Genomic DNA, 24,435 nt, shown 5'->3' with positions numbered 1-24,435 from the left:
TAGACTCCGGATCATCTCACAAGAAAAGTAAAGAGAGCAATTAAAGAAAACAATTAATAAAGAGAGACATTCATGGCAAAAAATTGAGAATATAGGCTTTCTATCCTAGTCATTAATCATAACGATAATTAACAAGAATTTATCTTATTTCGTTATCTCCAACATTGGAAGAAGGTATAAGTTATCTTCCATGAGAGAAAGTCAAACAAGACTAGTTAATCTCAAATAAAAAATCCTAATCAACTCACTAATTGAATTATTAAAAGATTAGCGTCATTGAAAATGATATTAACTAACAACTCTAGATCACCAATGTAAATTGGGTATTAATGACTCAAGATTGTCCAATTACTCTTCCCAAGCCAAGAATGCTCAAAAGCTACTCTAAAGCCCAACCAAGCATTTTGTCAAATACTTGGTGGGTATTAAAGAAAAGCATAATAAATGTGCAAGAATAATAAATCTACCAACTACCAATTGCAAGAAAAGTAAATCAACAACTCAAATCATCAATAAAGGAAACATCAACATTAAATTTCATTAAATGTAAACAAATTCAATATGAGCATTCATAAATATAAAAGAGACATAAAAGTAAAATTAACAAGAGAACTAAGAAGAATAGAGTAGTAGAAATAATAAATTATAAAAGAAACAAGATGAGAACAATAATCAAAACCTAGATCTAAGATGGAATTAAGCCTAAGAACCCTAATTCTAGAGAGAAGAGGGAGCTTCTCTCTCTAGAAACTAAACTACATGATGCCAAAACTTTAAAAAATTACTCCCCCCTTGCCCAAGCTTGAATTCTGTATGAAATAGCATCAGAAATGAGTTGGGTTGGGCCCAAAGTGCTTCAGAAATCGCCCCCAGCGATTTCATCTTTAGTGGGCCACGAGCAGCATCGGTGCGCACGCATACATGGTGCGTGCGCGCCCCTATACGCGAAGAAATATATGGCAAATTTTATATCATTTCGAAGCCCCAGATGTTAGCTTTCCAACGCAACTGAAACCGCCTCATTTGGACCTTTGTAGCTCAAGTTATGGTCGATTGAGTGCGAAGAGGTCAGGCTTGACAGATTTACGGTTCCTTCATTTCTTCATGAGTTCGCCCAATTTGCATGCTTTTCTCCTCACTTCTTCCATCCAATACTTGCCCTATGAACCTGAAATCACTCAACAAATATATCAAGGCATCGAATAGAATTAAAGTGAGTTAAATTTAGCTATTTTAAGGCCTAAAAAGCATGTTTTTACACTTAAGCACAAATTTAGGGAGAATTACAAAACCATGCTATTTCATTGAATAAATGTGAGAAAAGTTGATAAAATCCCCCAAATTAAGCACAAGATAAACCACAATATTGGAGTTTATCAAATCTCCCCACACTTAAACCAAGCATGTCCTCATGCTAAGAATAAAGAAGGACAAGAAAAGGGGTATGAAAATTTATTCAATGCAAATAAACTATATGCACCTATCTATATGAATGCAACTAAATGCAAAATGATTCTACCTACTTGGTTAAAAGTAAATCAATCTCCAAGAACATATATAAGCAAGTAGGGTAAAGGTCATATGACGGCTCACAAACTCTACCAATTCAAATATCAAAATGAAGTTCAATTAGACTTGCAAGAAGAACGCTCATGAAAGCCAGGAACAAGGAATTGAGTATCGAACCCTCACTAGAAGTGTATCCGCTCTAGTCATTCAAGTGTATAGGGTCGATCACTCAATTCTCTTCTAATCATGCTTTCCATAATTTGTTTTTCATCTAACAATCAACAATTATTCAATGAATGCATACATTCATCATGAGGACTTATTCATTGGTTGCAATGGGGCTAGGGTAAAGGTAGGGATGTATATGGCCAAGGGAGCTTGAAATTTGAATCTTTGATTAGCCTAAGCTCTCATCTAACACATATAATAACCTATATAATTCTAATACAATACCTAGCTACCCATGATTCCCACTTTTTCACATACTCATGCATTCTCTTTAATTCACATTCCATATGCATTGATTTTTATTTGAACTTTACTTTGGGACATTTTTTGTCCCTTTTTTATTTCTTTTTCTCTTTTTTTTCTTTTTCTACATTATATATATATTTTTCTTTTTCTTTATCATCATTTTTTTTCAAAAGTATATACAAACGTATCAATACATATGTTTTACATATTTAATGCATAAGTATGTACCCAATTCCCAAAAATCCTCAACAAAAATACAAAAACACACTTTTCTCTCAACCATTGTCCCAAGTTTTCCATACCCAAATGATACACACCCTCACTAGCCTAAGCTAATCAAAGATCCAAATTAAGGACATTTATTATTTTTTACTTAAGGGTAGTGATGTGCTACAATTAAGAACAAAATGGATTAAATAGGCTCAAAATTGGCTAACAATGGTTGATGAAAGGTAGGCTATTTGGGTAAGTGAGCTATATGAAACGATGGCCTCAATCATATAAATACATTCATACATAGAATAATGGACATAAAGAATCAAACAAATCAAAGATTATAATCATAGAAAGAGAATAATACACACAAGAATGAAAATAAGTGGTTATAAGATGTAACCACACAATTAGGCTCAAAACTCACATGCTTGTGTTCTTAGCTTGAAAACCATGTTCCAAAATAAATTTTTCAAGCAAGTTCAACACAAAATTTTTTTTTTAAATTGGTAGGGTGCCCTAAAAATAATTTTTTTTGGAAAAGAAATCATCACCCTAATCAAGTAATCCTAACATAAAAAGAAGTGGTAAAATATGTACAAATTCTAACTAACATGCAACCTATCATGCAATGCAATAACTAATCTAACAAAGACAAAAATTAAAAATTGGTGTTAAAAAATGAAATTGTTACCCATGGAGGTCGGTCGGACGACCTCTCTACACTTAAAAATTTGCACCGTCCTCGGTGCATGCAAAGAAAAGCAAGGTGGATGGGTTGCTACAATTGATGAATTTCTTCAAAGGGTTGTGCGGGTGAACTTGTTTGTTGCCCCATTTAAAAGCTTTTCCCTTCCTTCATTTGGTGGCCAACCTCAGAGGAGAGAAAAAGAAAGAAAATTAAGCCTACAACAAAGATATGAAAGCAACTAGAACATAGGCGGGGGCTAATGCCAAATAAAAGTATAGTTCTCAAATACATGGTAGCTACAACATGTGAGTGAGAAAATAATATAAGCTAAGGCATATTAACTAATACTTGATGCAAGAGTAAAGTCAAAGCATAAGTGAGTAACATGAAGAGCACTCAAAAGCATCAAGTTCAAATAAAAAAAGTGAGTCATGAAAGGCATGCAAGTTCATATCAATGCACAAAGAATATAAGAGCCAGACAAGATTAAGCATTGATTTAAAAGTTTCATCACCCAACAATACCAAACAAGTCAAGAAGCACCAAGAGTAACCAAGAAATTCTCAACAATTGAGTAAGAATCCAACACCATTATTAAAACAAGAACTTAGAAAAGAAAACAAGAACAAGTTATAAAAACAAAATAAAAATGTAATGGGTGATAATATGCAAATACAACATATAAAAGAAAATGAAAATAAGAAAAATAAAAAGTGAAATTTTGAAAAGAAAAGTAGAAGGGAAAGAAAGTAAGAAAGGAAGAAAAAAGGAGAAAGAAAGAGGAAGAAACTAGAAGGAAAAGAAGAGAAGAAGGGAGAAAGAAAACAGGGCAGAACAGGGGAAAAACAGGGCGCGGAGGGCGACGCGTACGCGCGTAGCACGCGTGCGCATGGGTGGGCAGGCGGCACAAGCTACGCGTACGCGTCATGTACGCTTGTGCGTCAGGTTGCGGGCACAGAATAGGCATAACTTTGGCACAACTCTTTGGTTTTTGTACCAAGAATGTGAGATGCACCACAGACGCGCGCGCGCACAGCACGCTCGCGCGTGGATGTCCCTTTTTTTTACCGGCGTGGACACGTCATGCACGCTAACGTGCCGATGTGCATTTTGGCCGAAGCGCGCGTACGTGCCAGGTGCGCACACGCGCGGGTTGCAAGCACATAATAGGCACAAACTGGGCATAACTCTCTGGTTTTTGGCTGGGGGTAGAATTTTTGCATCCATGCATACACGTACATGGCGCGTCCGCATGGATGATCGAAAATGCTTGAGGCGCGCGTACGCGTGGGTTGGTGCTCTATTTTTCAAAACTTTTCTAAGTTCTTGCACCAAACCAAGCATTCCAAACCTCCAAACAGTTACCCAAACACCCTAAAACCTTATTTGATATATCAAACTACCAAATAAACTCAACAAACAAAACAAAACATGGAATTAAACTAATTCTATTAATATGTACAAAAAAGAGAAAAATGAAAAGAGTTTACCATGGTGGGGTGTCTCCCACCTAGCACTTTTGTTTATTGTCCTTAAGTTGGACTTATGGGGAGCTCCTCTTAAGGTGGCTTGTGCTTAAAACTATCCTTGAACATCTACCAATGCTTGAATCTCCAATAAGCTTTAGTCTTCAAAGATGATAACTCCAAGCCTTGATGGAGTTCCACACAAGCCATGGGCTCCCAAATTTGATTCTCCTTGTGCGATCCGAGATCCCACACTTTGTTTTGACACCCATCTTCAAATTGATCATCATGATTCCAATTGGGTGGCATGACCTTAGAATTCTCAATTAAGCACTCAAACATTCTCCTAGACCCATGCAATTTGGTTCTACACCAACCATTGCCATTCAACTTCGAGCATGCATCCATTATGAACTTAGAGTGATGTTTCCAACCATTACACAACTCTCTCTTACTCTTAACTCCACAAAGAGCTCTAAGTTGACCATCATTTTGAATCAAACCATATTCAAGTGGGAAAGTAAATATTAGAGATAAGAATTTTACCCACTTGAATGTTGTGTAGGATGGTGACTTAGGAAGGGGGACCTCCCCACACTTAGCCAATGTGAGGTCTATGCCCTTGTACTCCTTCTTGACTACCTCCACCTCTTTGCAAGCTTCTTTAAATTCAATTTCTTGCTCAACAACCTCTTTTATACACCCTTCATTGCTCAAACCATGTGTCGGAGGTTGTACACGGTCCTCCTTGTCATCAATTTCATAGCACAATGAGGGAGATTCATCAATTCCAAGAGACTCATTGGTTGGTGTGGAATCATCTTCAATGATGGAGCTTGCTTCTTGCTCAACCTCTTCCTCTTGGTAGCTTCCTTCCAATTCAATCTTTTCTTCATTGCGTACCAAGGGTATGGGAGGTAAGGTATCTTCTTCCTTACCTTCTATGTCAAACCCAATTGGAGAGGATTCAATTGTACATAAGAATTCTTCAATGATTGAATCCATCTCTTGGTCAACCTCTTTAAAGGCTTCAACCACTTCTTCCGGCTCAATTGTCTTAACTTCCTCCCCTTGTGGCAATCCTTGTTTCACCCCTTCTTCTACACCTTGAAACTCTAAACTCACTCCCTCACTATGCTCCTTGATTGCTACTACACATTCAACAATGGGAGTTCCTTGATCGCATAGGCTTAGGCGGGAGGAGACCATATTGCGAACGGCTTTCGCTATGGTAGCTATATTGGCTTCTAACTCCTTGAACTCCTTTTGGTTATCTTCTTGCCTTTGAATGTAAGAACTAACACATTCTTGGAGAGAATCATCCATTAGAGGTGGTGTGGAAGAAGAAGGTTCATTGTTTGGGAGGAAAGTTTCATAATTGGAAGTTGGTTCATCTTGGTAAGGGTATGGAGGTGGTGTATATTGAGGTGGTTCTTGAGAGTAATTGTGTTGGAATGGTGGTGGTTTCATGTGTAGTTCATATGGTTCATAAGGTGGTTGGTATGATGGATAAGGATTAGGGTTATAATGAGGTGTTTGGTGGTAGGGGGCTTGTGAGTAAGGTGGTTCAAAGTCATGTTGAGGAGGTGGTTCATAGGCATGTGGTGGTAGTTGTTGACAATCACAATAAGAGTCACCACATCCATTAGATTAATATGCATTAGGATTAGAATTATACCCATAAGAAACCGGAGGGGGTTGTTGCCAATAAGATTGATCAATCCCTTGAGGCTTCTCCCATCTTTGATTCTCAAATCCTTAATGCATGTTACCATTGTAGTTCCCATTCCCTACAACATAATTTGAGCCAAACTCATAGCCAAAACGGTGAGAATTCATAGAAGCAGATGAAAACAAAAACTAACAAAAATGAGAACAAAGTCCTAAAGCTAACAAAAACTAACAAATAAGCAAAAGGCAAACATATTTACAATATTCACAATAGCCAATAATATAACACCATTGCAACTCCCCGGCAACGGCGCCATTAATTTGATAGCAAAAATTGTTGTCGGTCTAGATTTTCTTCCTAAAGAAAGGAATTACTTCGTTGTAAGCATAGCTCCAAACTAACAAACAACTCTCACATAAAACTAAATTTTGGTTTTGTCACAAGTACAAACCCCAATGAATTTATAACCGAAGTATTTAGACTCCGGATCGTCTCACAAGAAATTGCAATGAAGTGGTCAATTGTTGACTATGAAGAAAGTGGGTTTGGTTGATAGAAGGGACAAGAAAATAAATGACAAGAAAAGTAAAGAGAGCAATTAAAGAAAGCAATTAATAAAGAGAGACATTCATAGCAAGAAATTGAGAATATATGCTTTCTATCCTAGTCGTTAATCATAACAATAATTAACAAGAATTTATCTTATTTCGTCATCTCCAACATTGGAAGAAGGTGTAAGTTATCTTCCATGAGAGAAAGTCAAACAAGACTAGTTAATCTCAAATAAAAAATCCTAATCAACTCACTAATTGAATTAGCAAAAGATTAGCGTCATTGAAAATGATATTAACTAACAACTCTAGATCACCAATGTAAATTGGGTATTAATGACTCAAGATTGCCCAATTACTCTTCCCAAGCCAAGAATGCTCAAAAGCTACTCTAAAGCCCAACCAAGCATTTTGTCAAACACTTGGTGGGTAATAAAGGAAAGCATAATAAATGTGTAAGAATAATAAATCTACCAACTACCAATTGCAAGAAAAGTAAATCAACAACTCAAATTATCAATAAAGGAAACATCAACATTAAATTTCATTAAATGTAAACAAATTCAACATGAGCATTCATAAACATAAAAGAGACATAAAAGTAAAATTAACAAGAGAACTAAGAAGAATAGAGTAGTAGAAATAAGAAATTGCAAAAGAAACAAGATGAGAACAATAATCAAAACCTAGATCTAAGATGGAATTAAGCCTAAGAACCCTAATTCTAGAGAGAAGAGGGAGCTTCTCTCTCTAGAAACTAAACTACATGAAGCCAAAACTTCAAACAATTGCTCCCTCCTTGCCCAAGATTGAATTATGTATGAAATAGCATTAGAAATGAGTTGGGTTGGGCCTAGAGTGCTTCAGAAATCGTCCCCAACGATTTCATCTTTAGTGGGCCACGAGCAGCATCGGCGCGCATGCGTACATGGCGCGTGCGCGCCCCTATACGCGAAGCAACATATGACAAATTTTATATCATTTTGAAGCCCCGGATGTTATCTTTCCAACGCAACTGGAACCGCCTCATTTGGACCTCTGTAGCTCAAATTATGGTCGATTGAGTGCGAAGAGGTTAGGCTTGACAGCTTTACAGTTCTTTCATTTCTTCATGAGTTCGCCCACTTTGCATGCTTTTTTCCTCACTTCTTCCATCCAATACTTGCCCTATGAATCTGAAATCACTCAACAAACATATCAAGGCATCGAATGGAATTAAAGTGAGTTAAATTTAGCTATTTTAAGGCCTAAAAAGCATGTTTTCACACTTAAGCACAAATTTATGGAGAATTACAAAACCATGCTATTTCATTGAATAAATGTGAGAAAAGTTGATAAAATTCCCCAAATTAAGCACAAGATAAACCACAAAATTGGGGTTTATCATACACCTATCATTATTGAATTAGAATTTAACCCAAACTACAATAGTACTCTACTCTATACAAAAATATTGAAACAAACTTTTTAGTAATAAAAACTATATACATTCCATAAGCGCTTTTTACTAGTTACTAAACAAAGAGTGCTGCACTCTTTGTTAATTAAATAAATTATAATGTTTTGTTTATTATATTTTATATCAATATTTCAGATTTATAATTTAGAGTTAAAAGTTTAGAATTTAGAATTTAGGGTTTATAATTTAAAATTTTAGGATTTAGAATTTAGAATTTAATATTTAGAGTTTAAATTTAAAATTAAAAATTTAGAGTCTAAAATTTAAAATTTAGACTTTAAAATTCAAAGAGCACTGTAATCTTTATTTTCTCTGAAATGCATTTACATTCGTCCTAGGTAATAAGTATCTATACATCTTCTATCTATATTTCCTTTAAAGGATTTTTTTCGTAAATAAAATAAAAAATTAATTATTTCCCCATAAAAGATATCTAAGCTTTATTTTCAAGGATACGATTTTTTTTTTAGAATAACAGCAAGTTTGCTGCACCCCCTACGAACTCTATAATTTATATAGAGTTCGTCGTACCCCTCGGCGAACTCAATGTAAATTTCGGAAATAAAAGCAGGCCTATTGGAGAGTAGATCAAGGAGTCACAATTTCTTTGTTTACTTTCTTTCTCACTATTAACATTGTCGCTACGATGTCAGAAAATCCATTGTTATCCATTCATTACGATAGTGAAATAGTGTATGATGAAGAAGGTTCAATTGTTTTTTGATCGAGCCAACCGATAATTACCTACATGACACCGGAAGTCAACAATTTAACAGCTTTGAACAATGTGATATTGCATTCCGTCGGACAGTAAGAATCTAAAAGGGTGAAAAAATTTACTACAGATATTCGACTGAAATAGATGGCAATTTGTTTTATAAAAGGTATATTACAGTTGTATTGTCTTTGTCTCTGTTACTAGTATATTTATCAGACCATGGTTGTGAGAGATATTTCTATTGTTTTGAATTAGGTACCGGTTGCGCGACGACGAGGACGTACGACTTATAAGGTCCTGGCACAACCGATGGACAAATATTCATCTGTTGGAATTATATGTGTTTTTTGTTGACTTTGGTGGCCGAGGATCATCTGCAGATGCTGTCGATGATAGTCTGATGAGTGGAGTTGTTAGATGAACTACCAGAAGGACGATGGTGGATCTAAATATGCCACCTGAGGGTAGTTAGGAAGGGTCTAATGTTGAAGTTCGTAACATTGACTTAATGGATGAGAATCTTGAAAGTCATGATGGTTCTGCTATCAGAGATCCGATGATGGAGCAATATGAAGTCAACCTCGATAACGGAGACAATGCTGACGAAGAATCACCCGAAATCCCTGATGATGGTGACGAGAAAGAGGAGATGAACTACTATGGTGACACACACATTTCTCTGACACAGCCTTCCATTTTTCGACCATATGATCGGCCAGATCATTTCACGAGGTTGAATCTCAATACAATGACTTCGGATTGGTCATTTACCCAGGGAGGTCCTGAAGAAGATCCAAGCAACGAATTTGAGGTTGGACAACAATTTGGGAATAAGAAAGAAGTCATGTTGGCAGTTAAGCAGTACAACATCAGGAGGGCTGCGGAGTACAAAATAGTAGAGAGTGACCATTTAAGGTACAATGCACGATGTATTCAGTTTGGACCCGGTTGTCATTGGAGCATACTCATATCATATCGCCGAAAGCAAGAAAAGTGGGAGGTTAGGAGATACACTGGTCCTCATACTTGCATGCAAACTTCGATGGGGCAAGATCATCGTAGGTTGGATTTGAATGTGATTGCGCAACACATTTTCACGATGGTCAAGGCCGATCCAACAATCAGCATCAGGGTTCTACAAGGAGGTGTGGAGAATCACTTTGGTTACAAGGCGTCCTACAGAAAGGTTTGGCTTGTAAAATAAAGAGTCATCGCTAGAATATATGGCGATTGGGAGGAGCCATACAATGAGCTTCCTCGTTGGTTATTCGCCATGCATATGTACTTTCTAGGTTAGATTTATTTCAGGTTTAGTTATTCGCTATTAAATAATTCAGTCGTGTACAAGAAGCCCACTAATGTATGTCTATTTAGGTACCTAGGTGCAACTAGTGACACAGCCCTGGCCTGCCTCCACCGACACTATGATATTTCATCAGGTCTTTTGGACATTTCCACCGTGTGTTGAGGCCTTCAAGTATTACAAGCCACTTATCTCCATTGATGGCACCCACTTATATGGTAAATACGGTGGGACTTTGTTGATGGCCATAGCGCAAGATGGCAATGCAAACATTCTGCCAATTACATTTGCAGTTGTTGAGGGTAAGACAAAGAAGGTGTGGTCGTTCTTTCTTTCGTACCTACGGGAGCATGTGACACCACAACCAGGGGTGTTAGTGATTTTAGACAGACACAAGTCCATTGATGGAGCACTGAACGCCGAAGGAAGTTTATGGAAACCACCTCATGCCTTCCAAGCGTGTTGTACAAGACACATTGCAGCCAACTTCATGACCCACTTTAAGAACAAAGACTTAAAGAAGGTTCTTATTAATGCAGCATACTCGAAGTCGCGTCGTGAGTTCGCTCATTATTATGGCCGTCCGAGAGGCGAAAATGTAGCTATTACAAACTGGCTTGAAGAAATTCCACGGTCACAGTGGCCACAGTATGCTGATGAGGGTCGTCAATTTGGTCACATGACAACCAATATCTCTGAGTGTATTAATGCTGTTATGAAGGGTTCCCGCAATTTGCCAATCACGGCTCTTGTTAAGTCAAGTTATTTCCGTTTGGGTGAAATTTTTGCAAGGAAGGGTTCCGAGGCACTGGCCCAACTTCAGGTTGGTGCTAAATTCTCACAGACATTGATGAAGGCCATAGAATTCAACTCGAAGCACGTGAACACTATGAATGTTTACCAGTTTGATCGATTGAGGACAAACTTCACGGTTGAAGAGTTAGCGACAGTTTCTGGATCCAGGCAACAGAGTTATCAGGTGCTGCTTGATGAGCGCAAGTGTGATTGTGGGTATTTTCAGGCTCTTCATATTCCTTGTCGTCACGTGCTTGCAGCTTGCTCTCATGCAAGACTTGATTGGAAGCGGTTTGTACACCCTGTGTACCGCATGGAGTCGGTCTTCAATGTTTACAGATCAAAGTTTCGACCGATAGGACACGAGGATGATTGGCCATCGTATGACGGTCCCCGAATCCGGCCCAACCCTAGGACGATGAAAGAGAAGAGAGGTCGCCCCATGAGCTCCAGGATTCGTAACAACATGGATGACGTTGAGTATAATGGGGAGAAGTGGTGCGGATTGTGTCGCCAAAGCAGACACACGCGGAGGACTTGCACCGCTCTTGGTGATGGAGGGGCATCTTCTAGTCGACGATAGTTGTAGTTGTTTTAAATAAATTCATGTATGCATGAACTACAATGTTATATGTCATTAAATAAATTATTTTTGTGTACCGCAGAGATATATAACGCAGTGATATATATGTCATTCAAAAAGTTGTGTACCGCAGTGATATATAACGTAGTGATATATAATATTATAAAAAACTACCGTTTTCATCATAAATAAGCTATGTATAAAAGTTTTATAACAACGCGACCTTTTGTACATTAATTCCATACAATAATCATAAAGAACTAGAAGCTACTAACCCCGCCCTCGCCCCCACCCCATGGGCCAGCATGTCGTCCGTGGGGCCTAGGATTGAGACACCCACCTGTGCCACACGCAGGTGGTCTGACATCTCGCTGACCACGACCAAGTGGAGGGACTGGGCCAGGCGCTGGAGTACTCATCTGATCCCTCAACATCGCATAATTCGCAGCTGGAGCGACGAGTATCAAAGCCATCGAGCCGTACTAACGGAATACGGTGGTAAGCCCAGAAAAGCATCAAGCTGACGCATCCTCCCAAGTTGCGCTGATCATGCTCCGTGGCCTGGCACATTTGGCAGTACAGCCATGCCAGCACAGCCGAACCCCACGACAACCGGCCACACGATCAAGGTCCTCCAGCAGAGGAAGCCACCTAATATGCACCTGAGAGTTAGAGGCATCCGGGAAGAGGATACCCCTTATCAACTGCATAATGTATCCTTTCGTGTACCTCATCAGGCACTCCTCTGTGGCATCCTGCTCCAGCTCTCCACAAACCGTGTTGTGGAACCAAGTGAGCTTCATAGTCCACTTCATCTGTGACTGTTTGTCCTCTGGGCCGGGAACAACACCCAGAATCTGCTCACATAACTCCTCAATGATCCGTCCTTGATGGTGCTGCTCCCACCCACCAATGCATCCACTCACAGGATCACTGTTAATCCTGAGTCCCAATTGATAAGCCACGTCCTGCAAGGTGATAGTCATCTACCCGCACAGTAGATGAAAGGTATGGGACTCAGGCCTCCACCTCTCTATCAACGCCGAGGTAAGCGACCAATCGTACTCGAACTCGACCATATAGGCCACGTACTCAAACCCGGCTCGTCTCAGATATGGTCTAATCTGCTCCGGCGGCTGTGTCATCAGATTTCGTTTGGTGCGCAAGATCCGAGGCGCCTACCAAACGGAAAAAAAATTAAGAACAAAAGGGACGGTGAAGAAATATAATAGCAAGTTCAATGCTTATTAAATACAATAAAATAAAAAAGGTAAAAAAAATTATACCACTCGATCAAGCCTCCCAGCAGTATGCTCAGCGTGATCCAATCTATACATCTCATCCTCATAACCCAATAACTGCTACTCCATCGAAACACAATCTAGTAAAATAAAATCACACACTAAATTATTAAAAAAATAAATTAAATGAAAAATAGCTTATAAACCTACAAATTTTAAGTTTACCCTATTTAACTGACGTCGTCATGTAACTAATTAAATGGAAAATAATCAACTCTAAATTTTATTGCTCACGTTTCTTTTTTATCTAACTCAACCTAATTAATTATTCCACTAATTACCTTCTAATTCACAACGCAAGCTAATAACTCTGGCTAAATTAACTAATAATATACTTTCTTATATTCATTAACATGTTTATAGACAATATACTTTCTTATATTCATTAACATGTTTATAGACAATAAACAGTAACTATACTAAAAAATGGTAACATAAAACAATCTACCTAACATAACAACACTTAAAAGTACGTCTAACTAACTAACATGTAAACAGTAAATCTGTTATTCTAACCAACAAAAAATCTATACCTAACAATTTTATCTAACATGTAAACAGTAACTTTAATTAAGCATAAGAAATAATTTTAATTAAGATAAACAAAATAGACTATTATTTACTAGCTTGGAACTAAGAATATCGTCTACACCTAACTTTACGGATGTCGAAAATACAAAAAAGATTAACAGAAAAAATTTGGAAGAGAGAATGGAAGAAAAAAGGGACAAACAAAAATGGTCCCACTAGATTTAAATAGTGTGCCGAACTTATCATATAAATTATAGAGTTTACGCGGGGTGTGGCAAACTTGCTGTTATTCTAAAAAAAAAAAAAATCTTATCCTTACAAATAAAGTTTTTTATGAAAAAATAATTATTTTTTTATTTTATTTACGGAAAAAATCCTTCCTTTCAAATTGTAACTCATTTATTTATTTATTCATTCATGTTAGTTTTAATTTTTCTTAATAACTATTCCGTCCAAGGTTTGATATAGAAAACTGTTTCACAAAAAACTGATTTTTTTATTTCTCTCATTTTTCTTTTATTGTATTTTTAAATTTCTTCTCTATCCATTAAATAGTGCCAATTTTTTAATTTAAAGAATTTTAAAACCAAATTTTTATCAATGAACTAATCAAAGCATACTTCTTGATGATATAATAGTTAATATAAACATGAATACTTAAATTAGTTTTTTTCAAAATACTAGATGAATTAATATCTAACAAAATAAAAAGATAATCAATTCTTATTTTTAGTAAACAAAACAATAAGATTGTTGGGAGATTATAATCTTCATCTCTTTGCTCTCATTCGTTTGTTTTTTCTAGGATCGTTGGTGTTTTTTATTAGAATTTTTGTGTTTTTTAATAGAGAAAAATAAATACAAAAGAGTAATACTAGAAAATCAATACTACAACAATCAGTTTCAGTCATAATAAATTGCTAAATAAGTCAAATATGAAGTTTTTTAAAGATGAACTTTTATTGAGTTTGAGTTTTAAATATTTCTTTCAGTTAAACTTTACATGTTCTTGTTTTTTAAAGTTTTAGGATATTTTTTTTCTTGTTTTGAACGTTAATAAAAATATTTATTGTGTAATATTGACTCCCAAAACTTTTGTAATGCGAAATGAAAAATATCATTTGGTTAAAATTTGGTTAGCAAATTATTTGTTCACAAAACATTTTTGATAATCATAGAGAGTAATAATACTTTAAATTGATTTAATCTACTTCCATTTTTTCTTTTTCATCCTATTTTAAACTAGGATCCAAATAGATCCATTTTTCACTTTTACAATCCAAATAGGAATTCCATTAGTCTATTATTGTTTTTTCATACAGAAATCAAATAATCATCATCCTGATTACATGTAGTTTACGATACACGTATGCATATCACAAACGTCTACGATATAGAAAACAAAGAAAACAAATCAAGCCAAAAACTTTGCAAGCTTAGCTATGACTTACAGTTACAGGCATGTAAAATCAACAAATTAAGGCAATAGAAAAATAAATACAATGCAAGAACAAAAAAACACAGATCCCCTGCTACGTTACTCTCCTAGTTGCAATTGATCTCTTTGGAGAATATCGTTGGTGTTGGAGGACGCAGGCTTCATAACGAACATCTCTTGCCATATCTCCATGAAAGCACGCACAATCACATCGTGATAGCACCTGGAGTTCAGAGCCAAGAAACACTGAAGCAGTTGCTGCAAATCCTCTGCATCACGCATCTCCATCTCCCTTATCATCTCCACCATTGATCTCTTGAAGTCCTCATACGGATCCTTCGACTTCTTCACCACCGCAAAGCTCTCCCTCACCTTCCCCTCCGCGCTGCTCCGCCTCATCCTTGTGGTTGATGCCGTCGACACAACCTTCGTCTTCGTCTTTGTCTTTGTCTTCTTTACTTGTTCTGTTTCCGGTAGTTCTAATCTCGCAGTGTTGAACCTCATTCTCTGAACCTTCTTCACGCTGCTTATCCTCCTCATGTGCCTCCTGCTGCCACTGCTGCTGCTAACTAAATCTCTCTCCGGTTTGAGAGAATAAGAATCGTCCGAGAAACTTGTGGTGCAAGAAATTAGAGACTCGCTTTCTTCTTCGTTGTCAACCGCCACGTTGCTTCTCCTGGAAGGAACGCTGGATGTGCTTCTTCTGCCTCTGGTGTTTACTTGCTTGTCGCGGTGGTCGTCACGGCACATTTGGCGTAAGGACATGATTCTTGAAGTGACCTTACTACCCCTGTGTTCCGGTGAGGAGGGTGGCGGAGGAGGTACTAACAGGCTTGAAGGGTATCCAACGTCATGCTCTTTAGGGTTCACCGGAGAAAGACGGTATATTGCAGGAACTACAGGGTTTCCTGGGAAAGCGGAAGGGTCTTTTGAACGACACATTTGGAATAAAGGGATATTGAATTTCAGCTTGAACCCTTTAGCCATGCTGCAAATTATATTATTATTAAGAGTATGAACAATAATGGTGTGAGTTTGGGAAAACCCTGAAAAGAATATCTATCTTTATATCGTAGTATTAAATTTTCCTAAGGGAAAAGAATATTCGTATGGAAAATAATAAACTAAAAGAATGGCCGGCATGTAAGGATATTGAAGAGAAAATTAAAGAACTAATGTACTTGATTAGGACTTGGTCATCAGGTTGTGGGGTACGGTTATTATAGTACTACTATTATAGGATTTTATTGAATCAAAATATAGTGGTTTAATTATGTCTTGAAAGGGTAATGGTTGAATTCCTATACAATGTATGGTTCGAAAAAGGCTGTGTATTAAGGGATCCAGTTAGAAGATGAAGACACGCACATAACTGCAAGAAAAACACGTCGCAGATGATAAAAGATTATTAGCCTATATTTTTCAACATACAATTTCGTCATCAGAAGGAAAATTAAACTGTTGCAAACTGCTGTGTGCAAGATGTTCATACATGGAATAAATTAAACTCCGATCGAACGCCCTGAGTCAATTGCAAATATATATAATGGATTATTTGGCCTTAATGAAGTTTTAACTTATTTTTTGTGTTGTGTTGACGTGTTGTGCTTATTTATTGCCTTGCATCAATGATCGTATGTCATGATATGGAAATGGTTGGTAATAAAATAAAATTAGCTAAAAAAATCTAAGTTTATTTTATTTAAAATTTATTAAATATTATTAAAATTAATAAATATTAAATAAAGTAATTGGTTAATTTTTTATTATTTCTCTTTTATTATCGATTTTAATAACAGTTAAATTAATTATTTGTATAAAATATATATTGAAATATAAAATATACGTCTATTAAAAATAAGTTAAATACACATATAATAATTATACAAAAATACATGTAGACTGATCTTTGGTATAAGTTTTTAGTGACAGTCAATTAACCAGTCAATATGTTTTATACAACTCTACTATATTTTATCTGTTTTCATTCACATGTATCTTGATAATCATGGACTCAGGACTCTCATATTAATGTTCAAAATAATATGTGAATAATAGGGCTAAGAGAAAAAAAAATTCCTTAATTAACTACCCTGCATTGCTAATTATATATGTACGCACTACAATGGTAATCGGCTAATTGCTGTCTTTTTTTTTCTCTTTCAGCTATATATATATATATATATATATATATATATATATATATATATATATATATATATATATATCAGACGGGAATCACTGAGTTGAAGACAATAAGAAATAAAACATATAATGGGTAACTAAATTTAAAGGTCAAAATTTGTATATTGCAATAATCTTTTGTCTCCAACATTACGGGGAAGAGGTAGTAAACTAACAGCTTAACCTAAATCAGAACACTCCGTCAAATTAAAGAAAATATTATAAATATAAAATATGCAACTGATAGAGAGTGAGAAGTAAAACAACTTGTGTCCAGCAGCACGTTGACAAGGTCTATACCGCAAAAGAATGAATCTGTCGCTGTCCCCCCTTATCACATTTCATAATTTTTCTAATGAATCAAACACATTTAGATGTATTTTTTATTGCTTTATATTTTGGCAGCGGAGCTCCCAGATATACATAACGGGACAAAGTTCGTAATACTTCATACCAAGTCCCAGCAACCACATCCAGGCACGGACCTACATGGAACCATGGGGGGGCACTTGCCCCCACTCTCATTTAATTTTTTTAAACAAAAAAAAATATATACATATATAATATGCCCCCATTTTAAATTTTAAATGATCCCATTACAAATAAATTAAACTAATTATTTAAAACCTTGAATCCATTTTATCTTGCTATCATTTTGATTATGAGTTAACCTAATTAAATTTAGTCTTCTCTCATTCTCAAATCCTAGTCGTCACTCATTTATTCTCTTAAACTCTCTTCTTAGTTTCATATTTTCAACATTTTTTTCTATTCCTTGTTTAGTGGTCATCTTGTCTTCATCAACAGGTAAATTTTAAATTCTCTATTTTGTTTTATACAGCTCTCTATGATTTTATGTTTTTTTTCAATTTTATTGTTTCTCTTTTCATATTTTCGATTGCAAATTTTAATTCAAACAATTATAGTTTAGGTATTAATCTATTTTTATATTCTCTTCATGAATTTATATATTTTATTTTATTTTTGATTTAGTGATCCTTATTATTTATTTGTTTATCTTTCATTCTATTCTATTATATATAATTATGTTGCATATAAATTTCTAAAGTGAATCGATCAATTTACTAATTTAGAATATATATTTTTTATTTTTAGAAATAATAATGGAAAAATATTTTAAAAGAAAGCTACCACTAGAATCTGAAGTCACTTCATTAGTCTCTTCTAATAAAAAAAAGTTTTTAAAATTCAATGTAAAAAGTTTCATAGTTGATCCTGAACAACGACCCAAAATTTTAAATTATGATATAAATGACAGAGATGAAATTAGACAAATTTATTTGTGAAAAGATCATTGTCAACCAAGAGAATATAATTTTCTACAAACATATTTTGGGACTTTTTTTGGTAAATTTAATGCTGATTGGTTTGATGAATTTAGCAATTAATTGGAATATAGTATTTCATAAGATGCTGTTTTTTATCTCTATTATTATCTTATGAAATCTGATAGTGCGAGTAGTAATGCTTTTATAAAAGAGCTCTTTTTAAATTTAAATTAATATATCTTTTGATAATAATGTGAATTATTTTTGCCCCCTTACCATAAATTTTCTGGGTCCGTCACTGACCACATCTATCACATACATGAACAACAGACAAGCATTTCCAAACAAGAGAGGAAAAATCATCCATGTTCTTTCCACGTAAACTGCGTTATCAATGCTTTATTTTTCTTTTTCTTTATTTTGGGCCTTAATTCAATTCAACGAGTACTAAACTTGGGCGTATACATGCTTCTTATATCATAATGAAACAATAAACAGGCCCTCTAATGTGGTTAGTTGGAGCTAACAAAACCAATTACTAAGGGTGCAATCCGTTGACTGTATTAATTAATGAGTCCATTGAGAATCCTAAATGGGCTTTGAATTAACTGATGATAATTTTTTTTTCTTGGCGTTAATAACAAATATATGAACAAGAAAGCAGAAGTTGTACTGTAATTCCGTAAACAAGCACAGGAGAGATGTATATATATATGAGACTTGTGATTGACACAATGGTGAGTAGTACATTACTATTTTCGTTTCACATTAATGAGTTAATGACAGTCATAAAAAAAAGGAATTGAGGAATATAATATATGAAAAATTTTATGGCGCTAATAAAATTTGTGTGGGACATGTGAGAGGTGAAAGGGTGAACATTTATATTATATTTGTGTCGAGTAATTGAAAAAATAGATATATGAGAAAACACCGTAATAAGAGTTTGTTTGGGTGAACTTCTAAAAAAATCTTTTTTTGAGTTATTTTTTTTAAAAAATCTTATGAAAAAGTAAAAGTAATTTTATGTTTGGGTATCTCATATAAAAAGATATTTTTATCTATTTATTATGTTTGGGTATAACAATATAAAAGTACTTTTTTATTTATTTATTACATGAAAAACATCTTTTTTAAAAAAAAAAAGATCTTTTAAAAAAATATATAAATTACAGCTTCTTAAAAAAGATGTTTTTTTTATTTTTCTAGTATTTTTACTTTTATTGCCAAACACATTAAAAAATAAAAAAAGATTTTTTTTATCAAAATAATGACGTCTAAACAAGCACTAAAAATACTACATGCATGCACTATTTTGTACTCTTTTATGTTGATTTTTATTTTTAGAATTTAAAGTTAAATTGAAAAGAGAGAATAAAAAAAATTAATATAAAAAATGATACGTTGAAAATGCAGTCTTTCCATTTCAATTATAAATTTATAATTTTTCACATGGTGGAGGACAGAAAGAACAAAAATCTTGTATCCCTCTGTATTTAGTGTCTCTGCTATTAAACAATTTTTGTTCTTCTAGATTCATATTTTTACAGTTTTAGAGAATATCCAAGAAGATGTTCTAAAAAGATGAGTCTAATCAAGTCGAACTAGTAATACTACAGAACTACAGAAAATGTTATGTGAGATAATTATTATTAATTAACTAGTTTTAATGTACCTAACTTATTAGGAGTTTAATATATGCAGAAAGTTATTAATAGCGAGAAACAAAAAAAGAAGAAACCGTTTTGGTTTGTGAGTATGTGAGCATGCTAAATATCCGAAAAAGAAAAAAAAAAGGGAAAAACTATATATATGGCGCGAAAGAGGAGGGCAGAACATGAGGCAGGTGGCAGCAGCCTAGAGCTACGCGCGAGGAGCGCCTAAGAAAAAGAGGACATACATTTCCCCCAATTTGATTGATATCTAAGTGAGCAAAAATCATCAACCGAAGCGAGGCATTGGGTAAACAGAAAGAGGAAGAAGGAGGAGGAGGATTTCTTTCCTTCTTTGTTAGTTCTTTTTCTTCGCTCTTTCTTGTTCTAATCAACCTCATCAGTATCGTATTCCAATCCATGAGGAAACTGTGTCCAAATCTTGACGATGCGGAAGGGTTGGAGACGGTGCTGGAGGTCCCCATTCCAGAGGAGATGCTCACCGCTTTGGGCAGCAATGGCTTCAATCGCTGGCATACACTCCGAGCTCTCATGAATTCTCCCTCTTCTGATATGTCTTCCCATCTCTCTGCTCCTTCTTACAATGAATTCATGGTTTTGCTTAAGCTCGTTGGTGCCCCTCTTATTCCTCTCCCCGTTCAATCCGATAACACTCTCACTCGCCCCCTCAAAGATTGTTCCATCGTAAGCATTCTCCTTCTTATTTTACCACTTTTTATACTCTGGATGATGATTAATTATGAGAAATTAGGGTGTAGCATGCTCATTGTTTGCTTATTCTTTAATATGCAGAACTAAACCAACTGTGTTTAGGGTTATGTTGATATTTACTCATTTTATTGTAGCCACACAGATCAATTTGTTTTCTCAGTTAGTCACCATCTTGATTAGAATTACAAGTGATCAGTTATGTGGCATGATTTTGAGCTTGCAATAGTTCTGTCATATCCTTGCTTAGAATAACAAGCACTAGTTTCATTGAATTGGCAGAGAGATTCCACGGCAAAATACATAGTTCAGCAGTATGTTGCTGCCACTGGAGGACATTCCGCATTGAACTCAGTGAAAAGTATGTATGCAATGGGGCAAGTGCGAATATGTGGGTCGGAGATGCGTCCCGACGAAGAAATCTTTCACCCAACAGGCAGGCGTGAAGCCGGAGGCTTTGTGCTCTGGCAAAAGAACCCAGATTTGTGGTGCATAGAATTGGTTGTTTCTGGTTTCAAGGTTAGTGCAGGCAGTGATGGCAAGCTAGCGTGGAACCAGTCTTCCTCTCAACCTTTTCAGGCCAACAAAGGCCCTCCAAGACCCCTTCGCCGCTTCTTTCAGGTAAATCAATACACACATTCACACCGATGACATTTCTATTTCAAAATTTGAATATCAAGAGTGAACATCCTACAAAGAAAGAGACACAAAAACATTTTGTGATATAAGTGCCATAGGACTATTAGAGTGCTCTCTCTAATTATGTTCACTCTATAACTGCATAACTGATTGCCTTGTCATTCAAATTGATTGGTTGATTTTCTTTATTTATTGTTGATTTGTGGTTGTTACTGTGATCAGGGGCTGGACCCAAGGTGTATAGCTAACTTGTTCCTAGACGCTGAATGTGTAGGAGAGAACACCATTAACGACGAAGTTTGTTTCATTCTCAAGTTGCAAACAGACCAACAAATCCTCCAAGCACAATGCACATCCCACACAGAAATCGTAATGCACTCAGTGTTGGGATACTTCAGCCAACGCACGGGGCTGCTTGTGAAATTTGAGGACACCAAGTTGGTGAAAATGAAACCAGTCAAAGGAAAAGAGTCTGTGTTTTGGGAAACAACCATAGAGTCTACCATTGAAGATTATAGATACGTTGATGGCATTAACATTGCACATGGAGGGAAGACAATTGCAACACTTCATAGGTATGGTGCAGCACACCATCACAAGAGGATGATTGAGGAGGTATGGACCATTGAAGAGGTTGATTTTAACGTAATTGGTTTGTCCAATGATTGCTTTTTGCCACCCTCTGATATTGACAGAGAACATGATGGTGCAGATAACATGAATTAGGATTTTGATGAATATAGGAAACTGTAGATAGTACATAGACAAGTATAGAGGAAATATATGAAGTGTGTTTCATGCTTTTTTCTATGCTTGGGAAGTTCCGTGATTCATTTCTTCACGGGAACTTTGTATGAGAGGAAAAAACAAGTGTATCCTGCTTGAAAATGTTTCAGTTGGGTTCACGATATTTTTTTTTCCTTTGGTTTTTCGGTGTACATAGGTAGCTCTACCTATGATTTAAGCTAACTAATCAAGTTATGCTTTACTGATCCAATTAAAATGGCCTAATTCATACCAATTTGATTGATTAGTAAATTAAATCTGTCCCAAGACCAACCTATATAATTCAAAGTAGCCAAGTAGGTATTTGTTGCTGAACGCCGAAAAATAACAATTATGTTAAATCAGTCATCAGTATAGAATACACATTAAAATATAAAATATATATTAAAAATAAATTAAATTATACATGTATTTATATATAAATACATAATAGCTTATTTTAATTATTAATTTTAATGTATAAATAATATTTTTGAAAAATAAATATATATTGGTATAAATAATAAATACCTTGATTAAGGGAAAATTGCCACGTAGATTATATAACCATCATTATAAAAAAATTATTTTTATTTTTAAAATATATTAAATATTCTTTAATATTAATATATCCTTTAAATTAATTGTAAAATACTCTTAGATCCTTTAAAGAATTTTTTAAATATTCTACAAAATAGTTTTTTTTTTATGATTAATATTAAAAAGATAAAATGCACTTTTATGTTAAAATTAATTAATTATATTACAAATTAAAATTTGAATTAATTTTAAAAGACTAAAATACTCATAAAATTTATTTTAAAAAAATAAAATAATTTTTTATAATTAATTTTAAAAGAACTAAAATATTCTTTAAACAATAATTTTAAATTTCTAAAATAATTTTATAGAATTAATTAAAATCATTTGATTTATTAGCAATTAGGAATTTTAATTTGATATTAAAAAGACTAAAATATCTCTAGTTAAATTTTAATATGCCAAAATAACTTGTTAGGATTTGCCTTAAAAAGAATAAAATAACCTTTTAGAACGAAAGTTGTTTAACTGTATTGGAAATTGTGATTTTGAACTTTTATAACAGCTAAAATTACTCTCATATTTAATTTTCAAAGAATGAAAAACATTTTTAAGTTAATTTTAAAAAATATTAAAATATCATCATAGAATTAATTCATATTATTTGATTATATTATTAGAAATTTAAATTTAATTTTAAAAAGATTAAAATATCCTTTTAGTTCATTTTAAATTATTAGTGCCCTCTTTAAAACTCAAACAATTTAAAATATTTTATAATTAATATTAAAAAGACTAAAATGCCATTAAAGTTTAACGCTGTTTAATTGAATTAAAAAATTTAAATTTAAATTTGATTAGAAAAAGACAACCATTTTTATAGAGTTCATTTAAGAGACTAAGGCCAGTTTGGGTAAATAACTTAAATAAATTCTTTGAAAAAAGAACTTAAAGCATAAGAACTTTTATTAATAACAGCTTATAAATAAGTTATTTTATGTTTGGATTTTTAGTTATAAAAATACTTATTTTAAAGTTGTAGTGTTTGGATAAATAACTCAAAAATAATTTTTTTTTACAGAAGAGAATGAATATTAAAATAACTATGATAACAAATACTTTCCAATATTGAATATTGATTTTACATAACCTAATCACTGATATTGTGTATGATATGGTAGGTGAAAATAAAAAATAAATATAAAATGTGTGTCAATGTATATTTTGTTATTATTTTTTATTTTTTTTACTCCTATTAGAACTCCCTTCTCCATTATTGAGGTCTAAGAACTTGCTATAATTAACTATGAAAATAATAGCAAGCTATAAAATCACATGTAAAAAAAATAAAATTAAAACTAAAATTTCATACCATAGTTAAATACAACTTTAATAATAAAAAATAGAGTGATAAAATGATAAAAAAATATTTAGAAGGAATATATGCAGTAAATTGTTCAGATGCAATATTGTCTGAAAATGGTGGTGGAGGATCAATACTTCTATCAGATGAATCATTACGTGAAAAAGGGAAGGTTTGGAACATTGCGTGAGAATGATGGTGAAATGATGGTGGAAGGCCAGTGCTTCTAGCAGACCTTGCGTGAAAATAGTGGTGATGAAGGGTCAGTATTTTTCACAGAGTCAAAAAGGAAAGTAGATTTTTTTTTGTTTTGAAATTAAATTTTTTTTTAAAGAAGTGATAGAATGACTTATCGAGAAACAGAGAAGTCATATATTTCTACTTCTTTGAAAAGCTGTAAATTAACTTTTCGAGAAGTTAAAAACTTTTTCTAAAATGGTGTCATATACGCAGATTGTGACTTCTCATAATCCAAAAGTAAAAAAAAAAAAAAATAGCTTCTGCTATTTCCCAAACACGGACTCTAAGACTTTTTTTTTAACATTAGCTTTTAAAAAAAATACCCTTGTA

The 24,435-nt window shown here is 34.2% G+C and overlaps 3 protein-coding genes across 3 annotated transcripts; 2 read left to right on the top strand and 1 right to left on the bottom strand.

Annotated features, from left to right (window-relative positions):
• Window positions 1-10,177: 10,177 nt before the first annotated feature.
• LOC112763696 (uncharacterized) lies at window positions 10,178-11,434 on the top strand. The gene has a single exon (XM_025809300.1). It carries the CDS (start codon window positions 10,178-10,180, stop codon window positions 11,432-11,434), a length of 1,257 nt encoding a protein of 418 aa, XP_025665085.1.
• A 3,369-nt stretch (window positions 11,435-14,803) lies between these two features.
• On the bottom strand, window positions 14,804-15,691 carry LOC112766545 (uncharacterized). Its single transcript, XM_025812433.3, has one exon. It carries the CDS (start codon window positions 15,689-15,691, stop codon window positions 14,804-14,806), a length of 888 nt encoding a protein of 295 aa, XP_025668218.1.
• Window positions 15,692-19,919: 4,228 nt separating this feature from the next.
• LOC112766941 (uncharacterized) lies at window positions 19,920-22,218 on the top strand. Its single transcript, XM_025812834.3, has 3 exons — window positions 19,920-20,534; window positions 20,841-21,179; window positions 21,420-22,218. The coding sequence occupies exons 1-3, from the start codon at window positions 20,250-20,252 to the stop codon at window positions 21,921-21,923; spliced, it is 1,128 nt and encodes a 375-aa protein (XP_025668619.1). The 5' UTR covers window positions 19,920-20,249; the 3' UTR covers window positions 21,924-22,218.
• The last annotated feature ends 2,217 nt before the right edge of the window (window positions 22,219-24,435 follow it).

Source organism: Arachis hypogaea, chromosome 17 (assembly GCF_003086295.3).
Source record: "Arachis hypogaea cultivar Tifrunner chromosome 17, arahy.Tifrunner.gnm2.J5K5, whole genome shotgun sequence".
NCBI classification, from domain to species: domain Eukaryota; kingdom Viridiplantae; phylum Streptophyta; class Magnoliopsida; order Fabales; family Fabaceae; genus Arachis; species Arachis hypogaea.
This window is presented reverse-complemented; position numbering and strand designations above follow the sequence as displayed.

Excerpts from the sequence above, each read along its gene's own strand:
- LOC112763696 (XM_025809300.1), top strand. The coding sequence starts at position 10,178 with ATGATATTTCATCAGGTCTTTTGGACATTTCCACCGTGTGTTGAGGCC.
- LOC112766545 (XM_025812433.3), bottom strand. The coding sequence starts at position 15,691 with ATGGCTAAAGGGTTCAAGCTGAAATTCAATATCCCTTTATTCCAAATG.
- LOC112766941 (XM_025812834.3), top strand. The coding sequence starts at position 20,250 with ATGAGGAAACTGTGTCCAAATCTTGACGATGCGGAAGGGTTGGAGACG. Across the intron at positions 20,535-20,840 it reads CCCTCAAAGATTGTTCCATC|AGAGATTCCACGGCAAAATA; the intron begins GTAAGCATTCTC and ends TTGAATTGGCAG. Across the intron at positions 21,180-21,419 it reads CCCTTCGCCGCTTCTTTCAG|GGGCTGGACCCAAGGTGTAT; the intron begins GTAAATCAATAC and ends TACTGTGATCAG.